Source organism: Cucumis melo, chromosome 9 (assembly GCF_025177605.1).
Source record: "Cucumis melo cultivar AY chromosome 9, USDA_Cmelo_AY_1.0, whole genome shotgun sequence".
Taxonomy (NCBI): domain Eukaryota; kingdom Viridiplantae; phylum Streptophyta; class Magnoliopsida; order Cucurbitales; family Cucurbitaceae; genus Cucumis; species Cucumis melo.
In genome coordinates, this window is record NC_066865.1 from 8,599,773 (window position 1) to 8,614,691 (window position 14,919).

General features: G+C 27.4%; 1 protein-coding gene across 5 annotated transcripts in view; it reads left to right on the plus strand.

Annotated features, from left to right (window-relative positions):
- Positions 1–2,010: 2,010 nt before the first annotated feature.
- LOC103503335 (beta-amyrin synthase-like) overlaps positions 2,011–14,919 on the plus strand; it is a 97,005-nt gene continuing 84,096 nt past the window's right edge. The window contains exons 1-16 of one of the 5 annotated variants that reach the window (XM_051090042.1): positions 3,494–3,608; positions 3,751–3,873; positions 7,188–7,373; positions 7,511–7,606; positions 7,900–8,088; positions 8,802–9,056; positions 9,409–9,597; positions 9,691–9,804; positions 11,120–11,239; positions 11,332–11,454; positions 11,659–11,757; positions 11,983–12,042; positions 12,163–12,209; positions 13,795–14,197; positions 14,475–14,558; positions 14,653–14,876. In XM_051090042.1, coding sequence (XP_050945999.1) covers positions 3,820–3,873; positions 7,188–7,373; positions 7,511–7,606; positions 7,900–8,088; positions 8,802–9,056; positions 9,409–9,597; positions 9,691–9,804; positions 11,120–11,239; positions 11,332–11,454; positions 11,659–11,757; positions 11,983–12,042; positions 12,163–12,209; positions 13,795–14,197; positions 14,475–14,558; positions 14,653–14,763 — 2,130 coding nt within the window. In that variant the 5' untranslated portion in view covers positions 3,494–3,608; positions 3,751–3,819 and the 3' untranslated portion in view covers positions 14,764–14,876. Of the gene's footprint in view, positions 2,297–3,238; positions 3,874–7,187; positions 7,374–7,510; positions 7,607–7,899; positions 8,089–8,801; positions 9,057–9,408; positions 9,598–9,690; positions 9,805–11,119; positions 11,240–11,331; positions 11,455–11,658; positions 11,758–11,982; positions 12,043–12,162; positions 12,210–13,794; positions 14,198–14,474; positions 14,559–14,652 lie in introns of those variants that run through there. The other 4 variants (XM_008467500.3, XM_051090040.1, XM_051090043.1 and 1 more) reach the window with 4 other exon arrangements.

A 14,919-nucleotide genomic window follows, 5' to 3' on the forward strand; every position in this document is an offset into this window, starting at 1 on the left:
GCATATCAATTATATTACAAACTCTAAACATATATACATTTTAAAGCAAAATAATGACATACTCTTCTCCACCCATCTACCCTCACAATCATGTCTAATATAAGTTGAAGTTGTATCATCAATCTCATTAGATGTATCAACATTGCACATTCTTTGAATGGTTCCATAACCATACTCTTGAAGCATATCTCTTATTTCATCTTCAAGAAATCTTCTTCAATAGTTCTTTGTGGAGATGTTAAAACCACTGACCATTCAGGATTTGAAGAATCTTGAACATAGAATACTTGTTTTGCTTGGGTGGCTAAAATAAATGAGTCTAATTTATACTCAATACGTTTGAGAACCACGATGGTAAACCCAAGCTCATCCACTTTGAAAAAGTTATAATGATTTACTATATAGAATATGCATGTGAGTTATAATAAAAGTTTGTAGGTTATAATAGACATATATGTTTTGAGGTACATACAACTTTTGTCTATATAGAAAATAACAACCATTGTAATAAAATTGAAAAGAGATGATAGTAAGACATAGTAAACCATGTAACAAATAGTAACATACTAATTAACAAATAGATTTCTAAAGTCAGTAATATTATAACTAATTGTAAGTTATCTTATTATACATGTATAACCGAAAACATATAATAGTATAGTCAGAACCTCAAATATATAGGAGTATACGGGACTATATAATAGTCCGCTATCACTCCGTAAAAACCAGATTCAAACACCAAACAAAAATTATATTTTAACCTAAACTAAGAATTCTTGAGGAAAGAGTGAATAAATGTCATAATGTCATGTCATCTTCCTTTTACTATTTATTGCGGGCATTGTGTGACTTTCTTGAGCAAGTTCAAGTTAAAAACTTATACAAATCAAGATAAGTATGTAAAAGTAGCTAGTGCCAAGTAAAGTAGATTTTGTAGTAGTGCGCGTGATGTGTTGGCATCTTGCCTTGCAGTGTGAATTCTTGGGCTTCTTGCTTATCGATGAGTTCTTATACGCAAGTCGTCTTGTGAATTGCTTCTTTCTTCTTTTTGCCATTCTGCATGTAAAAACACAGTTAATCAAACATGTAATGACTTATGTAAGGTTTTAGGTCACAATAACTTGTATTTCTATAAGTTGCCACATTCCAAGTATTGAGTTATGTAGCTCCAAAATACTTAGCATATGCACCTTAATTGATACCTCCTCCTCGCCGTCTTTTACACATCATCCCTGTCACTTTCCATTTTTTCTATCAGAACCTTTTGTCCACAGGTACATACAGGTGTCAGTTGAGCTAAACTCATGTCGGTTTTTTCCTTTATGGATAAGAAAAAACCCAGAAAACTAAAATGATTGTAGTCACCATAGTTGAGGACTCTACCTCCAAATTAGTCGATGATGGTATATCATTCTTGAAGTACATTCCAATCTAACCTTTAATTCAGCAATTGAGTTCGTCTTTTATCTCATTTTTCTTAAAATGAACAATGTAGATCTTCAATTGGTCGTAGATGGTGAAAGAAATGAAGGAATCCAATGACAAGAAATAAAAAAAGGAGGATGAGTAGCCCGATCGTTTTTCTACTCAAGAGGATGAAGAAATCAACCGGCAAAGTTCAATTGAACAGGGACAATTTGGGTATTTATAAAACTTTAAAGCTACACCGTGTTCTCTATTTTATTTTATTTTATTTTATTATTATTATTATTATTATTTTTTTGACATCTATGAGAATTCCCCTATTTGATATTTACTTTTTTTTTTCAAAATAAAAAAATAATAATATTTAATTTTGCTACCTTAAAATTAAAGTACTACTTTCCGTTCCGTTACTTTCCACTATACGTTCCAACAACCAACCCTATGTATAATAGTTCCGTGAATTTAAGAACTTCCTGATGATGACATGACAGAGAACGTGATGATGACACAAATTTTAAAATGACTTATTACACATACACACATATTATATATATATATATATATATATATATATATATATATATATATATGCAAGAAGGCCCTTTTGTGTGGAAAGCCAATTAAGTTGGTGTTTTTGGGAAGAGAGATTAATTAATTATATAGTGAAAGGATGTGGAGACTTAAGTTGGGAAAGGGAGAAAAGGAAGATTATTTGTTCAGTACTAACAACTTCGTTGGAAGACAAACATGGGAATTTGATCCAAGTGCAGGCACTCCTGAGGAACGAGCCCAAGTTGAAGCTGCTCGTCAATCTTTTTACCAAAATCGAAATAATGTTCAATGTAGCAGTGACTTGCTTTGGAGATTTCAGGTTTTCTTCCTTCAATCCCATATTGTTTACTAGATGCGGTTTCAAAATCTATTTCATAATGCTTCCCTTCCTCATTTTTGCTTTTTCTTTCTCCTTTTATGTCTTTTTCTTCTTCTGAATTAAAAACAATACCTTTCCTAATTATTTGTCTTTCTAATTTCTTGTTAATTTTTTTTACACAAAACAATACCTTTCCTAATTATTTGTCTTTCTAATTTCTTGTTAATCTTTTTACACAAAACAATACCTTTCCTAATTATTTGTCTTTCTAATTTCTTGTTAATCTTTTTACACAAAACAATACCTTTCCTAATTATTTGTCTTTCTAATTCCTTGTTAATCTTTTTACACAAAACAATGCCTTTCCTAATTATTTGTCTTTCTAATTTCTTGTTAATCTTTTTACATGGTGTGCAACATTTATATTCTTTTTCTTCTTCTGAACTAAAAACAATACTTTTCCTAATTATTTGTCTTCCTAATTTCTTGTTAATATTTTTTACCTTGTGCGCAAGATTTATATTCTAGACTTTTACTGTTGTATCCATTTTAATCCTAAACTTTAATAATTGTGTCAACTTAAATTTTAAATTACAGGTGTTTATCCATTTAAACTTCAAATTAATAACTGTATCGATTTAAATAATGAATATTAATTTTAAACTTTTATTTATGTTTTAATTAATAATGATATCAATTTATATAATGAATATTAATTTTAAATCTTTTTTTTTTTTTTTTTATGTTATGCGTGTGAAAGTTCATTATTTAAATTGATACATTTACAACAAATTTAGAGTTTAAATTGATACAATTTCAAAGCTTAAGGTTTAAATTTATACAAATATTAGTTTGGAATTTAAACTTTTACGATCCCAAAGTTTAAAGGTATAAATTAATCGTATTTGTTTCTTGTTTCATGATTAAAATATAATTTAATTTAGAATAAAATACGATGTAGTCTCTATCGTTTGAGGTTAATTAGTATCTATTTGGAGTGCTTAGGAACTCTTTAGTCCCTAAATTATGTTTTGTATTAACTTACCTTCTAATTTAGGCTTTAAATTTTAAAAAATACTTTTAAATGGTGTTTGCAAGTGTTAACATACCATTAAATTACTAACAGACAAATGAGGTGTCAATTTTGATATTAAATTTATATTAATTTATTTAGCTTGGTAAATTTTTACTATTTACGTTTACTTTAATTTTATTTTCTCATCCTTTCCCCTTTCTCTCCTCACCATCTCTCCGTCTCCCCTCCATTTCTTTAAGTAAAGTTGTTCCTCCATACCCGCCCGAGCTTTCGAAGGTAGGGCCTTTACGTTTTACCACATAGCTTCGTTTATCATCCATTTTTTCCAACCCTGTTTAATCCTGGAACTATTAACTCATCCAAACTCAAAACCTTTCTCTTCTTTACCATCATTTTGGTTTGTAATCTTCATTTTTAGGCTGTGAGTTTTGGGCGTTTTGAGAGAAATGAGGGTTCATTGGAATTTTCATACTGAAAGAAAAATGAAATGAAGATCATTGAGAACTTGTTTAATGACTACTACTGGCGGCAGAAAACAAAGGTTTGTGTTAATTTGTTTTGTCGTAAAACTGTCCTTGAAACATTTGTTGGACACAAGATTGGTCTTAAAATGTTTAACATTTCTCCCCATAAAAATGATGAGTTTTGCTAACTTCAAATTTTAGAAATGGAGGTCTTGGGTTGTGGATAGCACATTTTTAGAGGGATGGCATGGGAGAGAAAAATTGGGATAGGGATCAGAGGGGAAAGAAGAAAGAGAGAGAGAGAGAGAGAGAAAAAAAAAAAGAATATAAAAAAATATAAATGATATGAAATTTATAAAAAAATCAACTTTATTTAAAATTAACTCGATTTAGAAGGATTGCTCAAAGTTTAAAAATAAAAGTCTCCATTTTAAAACTTTAAAAATATATTGTAGGCTTTAAAAAAAACATGCAGATTGGGCAATTATGACAGATATTAGAACTTATTTTATAGTTTCAACATAATTTATTTATGTAAAATAAAATTATAATGCCTTAGTTTTATCATTCTTCACTTAATCGAATAGTTATATTAAAAATAAATAAATGTCTCTTCTAAATCTAGAAAACGGAAATTAGATAACAAATAATTTGAATGAAAATACGATTGTACTTTTTTATGTTTTTAGATATATATGTTTAGTGACATATTCACGAATTGATTAGTGAGAATATTGGTTCTAAATTTTAAAAAAAAAAATTGTTTGAATACGTTTTGATGCTAAATACTCATAAATTTTAAAACTTAACTTTACTTATTCCCTATGATTTTATTGACAAAAAAATATCATTTATTTAGAAAAAATTTTATAAATATAATAAACTCTTAAAATATTTAGAATTCGTGAAACAAATTTCATAAAATCAATCATTTCTTAAATATTCATGTTTGACATTTCATCTTTTTTTTCTCTTTGCTATGATTTTTTCTCTTTTTCTTCCTTTTCTCTTTTTTTTTTTGGTGCAATTTTTTATGCTCTTTATTCTTTTTTACGTAGATTTGGTAACCAAATCTTATTTCTTTCTATGGTCTTTTCTTTTTCTCTTTTTTTTTTTGCTGCGATTTCTTTCCATCGTCTTTCTCTTTTCCTCTATTTATTCATCATTTAGATTTAGATTAGAGTAACCAAATTTAAAAGATTGTGTATGAAGAATATTGAATTTGGATTAAAACAGCCAAATCTAAATGATATTGTAAAAAAAATAAATGATCATGTAACAAAAAAAATTTTAAAAAATTGTTGCCAAATCTAAACGATCAATAAACCATCCTGATTGTGTAAACAAATCTAAATGATCATGTATCAAAAAATTTTTGAAAAAAATCGTTTAGTCAAATTTAAACGTGTACCGATTTTTGAAAAAAAAATGGTCTAGACAAATCTAAATGTACCAATAAAATATTTTAGATTTGGAGAGTCAAATCTAAGAAATCGGCCAAATCTAAACGAACAAATCTAAACGATCGTAATCGTGTAACGAAATATAAGTGTAATCAAATTAAACGATAGAATTGAAAAAAAATTGTAAAACTAATTCTAAACGAACAAATCTAAACATATAAAAAAAATAGTCAAATCTAAACGATCATGTACTAAATATATTACGCATTGTTGACAAAGAAGATTATTGGTATTTCCTATTCCGGACTTATGGTTTTTTTCCTTTCGAAATTATTCTATACATTATAAATATTTTGTTAATTTATTATATAAAAAAATTTCATTTATTTATTTATGAATATAATTTATACTTAGAAAATGGGTTAAAACCTACAAATTTAGTCCTCAGTGCTTATAGTTTTGATAAAATCTACCTTATGGTTTTGAAAGACATTTATAAATAGTTCCGACAACCCAAAGTATTTTCTATGACTTATCAAGCCAAAAATAACTAAATTTAAATTATAAGCCATATGGACTAAATATTTATATAATGATTACGTTATGTTTCTAATGTTTTTATTTGCATTTAATATAATTTTAATTTTACATTTAAAATTTAAATTTAAAATTTCGATACAATGAAAAATGTAAAAGTGTTGTTGCAAATGAAAAAATTGTTAAAAATAGAAAATCTAAGAAAATATTTACAAAAGATAATAAAATTTCAGATTCTATTTATAATATACAAACAGACTTCGATATACTTCTATCAGTCATATTAATAGGCAGTAATAAAAGTCTATCGATATCTATCATTAATAGAATAAAAACTTTTGTTATATTATAAGTATTTTTGTTTATTTAATTATATATATTTAAAAATATCTTAAAACAAGTTTAAAAATAGAATTTGAGTTGTTGTCAAATGTGTATATATATATATATATATATATATATATATATGCCCCGAATCTAATACATCTTAAAACATAAAACAGATTTTAATATTTTTTATAAAAAGCCTTGAATATTACTTAAAAATTGATCACTCCAAAACATTATTTTTCCAGAAAAAGTAAGCCAGAAATAATAAATGCTTACTGAAAAGACATTTTTGCAAGTTATTAATATTATAAAAATAATAATAATGAATAGTTATTAAAACAAGGATATATATTTTCTCAAGACTAAACTTATTTCTATTATAGTGATATAATTTTCTGATCTACTAAAAAACACTATAATATATTTCATTATTTAAAAATATGGAATAAGAAGTAGGTCTGGAACTTAACTTTTCAAAATATATATTCTTGGTAGCCAAAATAATTTTTTATTTGAGATGTCTTCAAAGGTAGCAAATTGAATCAATTGATTTACAAATATAGCAATTTTTATTAGATTATGCAAGGGTGTGTTGGATTATCCTTTAAAGTGTTAAAATTTGAAAAAAAAATCATTTTAAAAAGATTTGAGCTGTTTTGTTACTTTTCAAAATGTATTATTAAAAAATGAGATTAAAAGACAATCTATCTTAAAAAAAACTCATGACGACTAAATTTGAAGAGAAAGAGATTTTAAACAAAAATGATGTATATGAACACTTGTAAATGAGATTTTAATTAAGAACATGTGTTGTCGGAAAACATATTTTTTCATAAATACTCTAAATGCAGTACTCTATCATTTTGGGCAATTTAATTGAAAACAATCTCTGGTTGTTATCATTTGAAATAGTTATATGAGAATTTAAAGTAGAATAATAATGTTTGAAAATTATGTGGTCCCTCTGGAGTTATTTTTCTAATATTAAACAGAGGAAACAACCCTTTTAAGTAAAATTTGTTTATTATTATTAGTGAAATGTTTTATTGGCAAAATTGGTAGAATTTAAATATAGGTGGTGCATATATTTTAGATTAATTTGGAAAAGGGTTGGCATGCAGTTTCTAAGAGAGAAAAATTTCAAACAAACAACACCAAAAGTGGTAGTGGAAGAAGGAAAAGGAAATGAGAAGGAAATTGTAAAGATTGCATTGGAAAGAGCTGCAACTTTCTTTGGAGCTTTACAAAGCGACCATGGCCACTGGCCTGCAGAAAATGCTGGCCCTATGTTCTATTTACCTCCTCTGGTAAAACTAACCTTTTATTCCATTTCTAAATTAATTATACTTCATTTCCATTTTATTTATATATATATATATATATATATATATATATATATATATATATTGATAATAACCTCCGATCCTTTTTTCTTTCTGTGGAGAAAAAGGTATTTGCATTGTACATCACTGGAGATCTTGATATTATATTTTCGAAAGAGCATCAAAAGGAAATCCTTCGCTATGCTTATTATCATCAGGTGATATTATATATATATAACTACTTTCATATTATTCTTTTCCAAATATTTTTGACACGTTTCTTTATTTTATTTAAAACAAAGAAAATAAGAATAAAATAGGAGGTATATCTATCTAAGTTTACATTTGATGTCAATAGTTAAGTTTACATATTATATTTGTGTTTGTAATTGATACCTTTATCCACTTAGTTCAAAAGATGTAATCCATCAGGCATCAATGATAATCTTGAAATTGGACCTCATTTATTTGTTTATGTTTTGTTCCTAAATCTCAAATTGAACCGAACTAGAATGAAGATGGTGGATGGGGACTACACATTGTGGGAGAAAGTTGCATGCTTTGCACTGTCCTAAACTACATTGCATTGCGTTTGTTGGGAGAAGAAGCTGATAAGGAAGCTTGTGTTAAAGCTAGAAACTGGATTCTTTATCATGGAGGTGCTCTTTACACACCTTCTTGGGGAAAGATTTGGCTTGCCGTGAGTACTATAGTATTTAATTTCTACAAAATTTTATTTATATTATTTTTAAAATATATATATTTTTTTTATCTTTAGATTTTGGTTCTCTTTAAATAAATTTTGAATTTACATTTTTATTCTTTAAGTTTTGAGTTTAAATTAATTACTTAATCTATAAATTAATTAAAGTATTATTATAATTTTATTAATGAAATTTAAATTTTGTTTTAATTTGGTTTATAGATTTTAAGATTTGCACTTTAACCTTAATCTTATACTAAATATTCACTTATATTTATTTTTTTAGACAGGGGTATGTATACTATTACTTTTAATAGAATTAAAAAAATATCCTGGATTAAGTTTTATTATTATAACTTTTTTGTCATAACACCATCTTCATAATTGTTGTATTAAAGAAGTGAATTAAAATGGTTATTATATTTTATGAAAATATGAAATATAACTCAAATAGATAATAATATTGCAAGATTTAAAATTTCAAAAAGCAGAGAAAGAAGACTCTCTTATACAATAGGTATGGAAGAGAGAGGTGCAACCTATAAAATTATATACTTGGAGAGAGGGCCGGACCAAACTCACTTGAGCCTGTTAGAATCTAATATAAATTGAAGGAACCAAAATTTAGAGGCGTACATATAAGATAGTTTTACCCCATTCTTTCTCAAAATTTGTATTAAACGGAGTAATTCCATACGGATGTTATATAGATCTTGGGAGTGTATGAATGGGAGGGGACAAACCCAATGCCACCAGAAGTTTGGATGTTTGGATCATCAGAAGTGAGTATAAATCCAGGAGCACTGTTTTGCTATTGTAGATTGACATACCTTCCAATGTCCTACTTATATGGAAAGCGCTTTGTGGGTCCTCTCACTCCTCTCATTTTACAACTTCGTCAAGAAATCTACCCTCAATCTTACGCTCATATCAATTGGAATCCAGCAAGACATTACTGTGCAAAGGTAATCTAATAGACTTATAAATTAATTTTAGGTTTAATTTATTTTAATAATGTTCCTTTTAGTTGCTGTATAAATAACTTTGGTTCATTTCGTTTTAGTTTTTGATCATTTAAAAATGAAGTAAAAATAAAAATAAATTACCAAAATAATGGTCACCTTTTGAAAGTAGAAAAACAAAAATGAACCAAAGTTAAAAACATAGGAACCAAAATGGACCAAGCCTAAAACTAGGACCAAAATAGATTTTCTTGTGGTAATGTTGAGTAGAGATTTTGGATTTAATTTAATAATACGCTATGTTATTTATGAAACTCTCACAATGGTTATCTGGGTTTTTCACTTGATAATATAGAAGGACAAATGCTTTGAACGTCCATTGATTCAAAAGTTAGCATGGGATGTTCTTCAATATATTGGAGAGCCTATTCTGAGTAGTAGAGCATTTAAAAGAGTTCGGAATCGTGCTATCCAAATAAACAAGCGGTTCATTGATTATGAAGATCATTGTAGTCGTTACATCACAATTGGATGTGTTGAAAAGGTTATTAAAAATTATTTGTTTACAATTTATTTCTAGAATTTGGTTTACAATTCATAATCGTGGTAAATAAATTTGAATTACATTGGCACGCAGCCATTATGCATGGTTGCTTGCTGGGCAGACGATCCTAATGGTGAAGCTTACAAGAAACATGCTGCAAGAGTTAAAGATTACTTATGGGTTGGTGAAGATGGAATGAAGATGCAAGTTAGTATTATAATTCTTCATTCCTTCATTATTCTCTTTTCGATCATGTTATAAATTGAGTAATACATACTTGATACACTCAATACACTACTTGTATATACATCCACATCGATACAGTTGATACACCTTTTCTATACACTTGATACACTTTGATATATTTAATACATCTTTACTATGCACTTGATATCCTTCCAATATACACTTGATATACACACCAGGTACACATGTGAAATACATTTGATATGCTTGATATACACTTTATACATACTTAATATATCAAATACTTGGATTCTCATAACAAAATATTTTGTCATTTTTAACATTTATGTGTATATATGTATATAAATATGTGTATATAGTATATCAAATGTACATTGGGTATATCGAGTGTATTAAGTGTATATTAGATGTATTATGTTTATCGGGTGTATCAAGTGTATATTGAATGTATCACTTCAATGAACTTGTTTTTTTTTCTTTTTCCATGTCTACAAAATGTAAATATGTGCAGTAAACGTAGAAATCCCTGAAATCTAATTGTCGCCTATTACAATTTCCTTTTGATTTATTTTTGTCCATATACTTTTAATCCTTTTCAAATATTCATTCTAAGTTTAATTCTATATATTTCTAACATTAGTTTGTCAAGGCCCTTGAACTTTTAACATATATTGTAAAAGGTAGTATATATCCAGACCTTTTCTTTTCTTTTCATTTTCTAAAGAATGTTATAATAATTAAAAAGGAATTGACTCATCAATTTATACAAAAATGGGGCAAACTAGTTACAAGTTATAGCAAAATTTTCTACATTTTTTATAACTCTAATATAGACGTTAATAAAAGTCTATCAAAAATAGAAACTAATACAAGTCTATCATGGATAAGCATACACATATAGAAGTGATCGAAGTTTATTGTTGATAGAAACAGTAGAAACAAACATCGAGAGAAGTATATTTTGATAGTATATTATTAATAGAAACTTATACAAGTACTCTATCATTAATAGAACTTGATAGAAGTGTATAAGTGTATATTTGATAAAAAAAATTTCTTTAGTTATTTATGTAAATAGCTTGATATTTTTGGTTGGTATATGTGAAATATAAATTACATCAAATGTGAACTCATCAATTTTGGAAGCTTATTCATAATATTCGACATATTAAATAAGAATTCCTAATTATTCATGTCAAATATACATTGGATAATGTCTGAAAGTTTTAAATATAATCTGTGTAACATTGAGTTATATTTTAATTCATTTACAAAGAAGCCCCACTAATTCAACATATATATTTCTTACATGTAGAGCTTTGGAAGCCAATCATGGGATGTTGCCTTTGCCATTCAAGCAATTCTTGCCACTAATCTTCATGATGAATTCTCAGATATACTAAAGAAAGGGCACGACTTCATAAAAAATTCACAGGTACATATGCATGGTGCTAATAATGAGCATGTGATTAATTTCGATAAATATTTGTAAATATATTTTGCTTTTTTTCTTTTATACATATAAAGATAAAGGAGAATCCTCATGGAGATTTCAAAAGAATGTATCGTCACATATCAAAAGGAGGATGGACATTCTCTGATCAAGATCATGGATGGCAAGTTTCTGATTGTACAACAGAAAATTTAATGGTAATTGATTAAATTTATTAACATCTATAAATTTATATGGTTGTTTGTGTATATATATATATGGAATTAAATCAATATATTTATAAATATAACAAAATATCATAATTTAGTATAAGAATAAATAATTTATAATATTTGTTATATTTATAAATATTTACAAGGATTCGTAAAATTACTAATTTTTAAATATACATAATGTTTCAGTGTTGTTTGAAATTATCAACAATGCCTCCAGAAATAGTGGGAGATCCTATGGAACCACAATGCTTTTTTGATGCGGTTAACTTAATTCTTTCCTTACAGGTATTAATTGTTATTTGAAATAGTTTCAATAATTAATACTTTTCTTTTTCAAATACTTCTATAGAAATCTTTAAATTAAACTATAGTATGTATTTATTTAATGGTTATTGGGCTCAATATAATAATAATACATGTCATTTTGTTTTCCTTTGATGCTGTCGTGTAGTTATTTATCACATAATTTAACAGCTTAAACAAAACTTAAAGTTTCTGTTAATCAAATAGGCAAAAAATGGTGGAATGGCAGCTTGGGAGCCAACTGGTATTTTACCTGCATGGTTAGAGGTAAACAAATAATTTATGAGAAACATATATAGAAAATTTCTTCAAATCTTCTCATACCAAAATAATATATTTATATATACAATTAAGTATTCTTTTTCTTCTTTATTCTACATTTTTCAGCAATTAAACCCAGTGGAATTCTTGGAATACACAGTACTGGAGAAAGAGTATGTAAATATTTCATGGTTATTATTTGAAAAAACAAAATATATTACAGGGTCCGTTTAGATTGCCATTATTTTCAAGGATAAGATACCCAACATGCTAAAAAAAAAAACAAAATTTTAGAATCTATTAATGATAAATATTAATATACTAATATCGATATTGATAGATACTAATAAAAGGCTATTAGTGTCCATTAATAGAATTTGAAATTATACAATATTTTGTAAATATTTTATTTCATTTTGTTAAAACTTGGAAAACAAACTTTTTTTCAAAATTGAGTTTACTTTTAAAAAATATCTGTTTAAAATTAAAGTATTCATTTATACTTAGATTACATTTTACTCAAAATGCTTTTAACTTTGGACTCTTTTTTTTTTTAAAAAAAAAAATTGTTCTACATAAAAAGTGGTTCTACAAATTGTCAAATTACTTTAAATAAATTAATTACTTCAAATTTGTAATTCAAAGACCATAACTGGTCGACCACGTTTGGTGCCTGTATATATATATAAAGATCGTTACCAGTCATTTTCAACCATGAGGTGATAGGAGGATGGTTATCATTGTGTAGAGTGAGATAGTTGAAAAAACAATGGGGTTGACTAGTGTAACAATGTAGTCGTAACATCTAATGTTATAACAACAAAGTTAACTCGTACACGAGAGAGTTGAGAGAAAATAACAAAATACACTTGTATTTTGTTAACTCGTTGCTTGAGTTTTAACATCTAAGGTATGTAGCTAAAATTCTACAAAACAAAAACTTGTTAGGAAAGCCAAATAAAGTCAAAGAGCATGCTCTCTCTAAGATGGTATGCAACTGTGCTTGAAGAGTGCAAACAATTCTAATAATGCCACGATGCCTTCAAGAATAAAACAACCAATAACTCAGTTAGAGCTGCATTGCAACTAATCAAAATACAAAATACTCTCTTATTTAAGCTCAGGAACAAAACAGAGTGAAAGAAGAATGAGAGAACTTTTTGAGAAGTTTATTCTGTGATGATTTATAAAATGAGCGGTGGGAAGTTTTTTTTTTTTTATAGATGGTGAGTTGTAATGCCTTTACGGTCACATTATCTCATCCAATGCTTTACGCATGATGGGGAATAAATAAAGAACATACGTTTAAATAATTAAAATGGTTACGTTGGTCATTTGACTTAAGAAAGAAATATTTAACATAAAAATATATTACTATTTTATTCATTGCGGCGGTAGGGCCAAACATGTGAAGATACCAACAAATCCACATTTATCAATCTCTCGAACTCCTTAAAACATGGGTACTCCTTAGAGTCCAAACCCAAACCCATAACTTTTAAAATGAGAGGTTTATAAAGGAGCTTCTAGATTACCTATCTTTTCTACGTGGAAACCTCAACTTGGAATATAATATTAATATAATTTTGTTCATTTTTTTTTATTTCGTGATTTTAAGTGGTTATCCAACCCCTACGAATTTTATAAATATGACTTTTTTATGGCAATCTAAACAGACCTTCTACCTCTAATAGTTGAATTCAATTTTATCTCGCTCTTTTAAAATTGTTGTTTGATGATTGAAATCACTAAATTTAGGTATGTAGAATGCACATCATCAGCAATACAAGCCCTAGTGCTATTTATGAAGCTATTTCCAAGTCACAGGAGGAAGGAGATCGAGAATTTTATAGAAAAGGCAGTAAATTTCATTGAAAGAATGCAGAAAGAGGATGGATCATGGTATGGAAATTGGGGAATATGTCACATTTATGCTACTTTTTTTGCGGTTAAAGGATTAGTAGCAGCTGGATACACTTATGATAATTGCTTCCAAATATCAAAAGCTGTGGAGTTTCTACTTAAAATTCAATGTGAAGATGGTGGATGGGGAGAAAGCCATATCTCTTGTACAAAAAAAGTATACACTCCCCTTCCAGCCAATTCTTCCAATCTCGTTCATACTTCTTTTGCTTTGATGGCCTTGATCCATTCTCAACAGGTTCGTTTCTTTTTCTTGAAATTATAGTGTTTATAAAAAGAAAATATAAAGTAATTGTCATGCATAGTACTTTTAGGATTAATTAAGTGTATTAAGAACATTTATAAAGAACTACAACCATCGCAAAAATCTATATGTAATAAACACTGTAACAGGTAAAAACTCAAATCAGTAATAAACACTATTTTGCTATTTTTACAAATATTTTAGAGGATATATGTTTGGAGGTATGTGCGTATAAAAATAAGTATGAGATTACAATATATAATGGTTGCAGGCAAGGAGGGATCCAACTCCTCTTCACCGTGCTGCTAAGCTACTAATTAACTCACAGTTGGAAGACGGTGATTACCCTCAACAGGTGGGATGATAATTATTTAACTTTAAATGTTTAATAGGCAAATAAAATTATGTTATCAATTATTTCTTATGTAAAAATGTTGTTTATATTGCAGGAAATAACGGGAGTTTTTATGAACACATGCATGCTAAATTATGCACTGTACAGGAATGTATTTCCACTGTGGGCACTCGCAGAGTATTATAGTTTTGTTTCCTCGCCTTAAAGTCTCTTACTCCTAGATCTGTGGTTAACAATCTTTACGTGTTGGATAATTATAATGGGTACAAAATACTAAAAATGTCACAGAAATAAATAATTTAAAAATATAATCTTTTTTTTTTTTTTTTTTTTTTTTTTTTAATTTTGAAGTCTTTTGTTG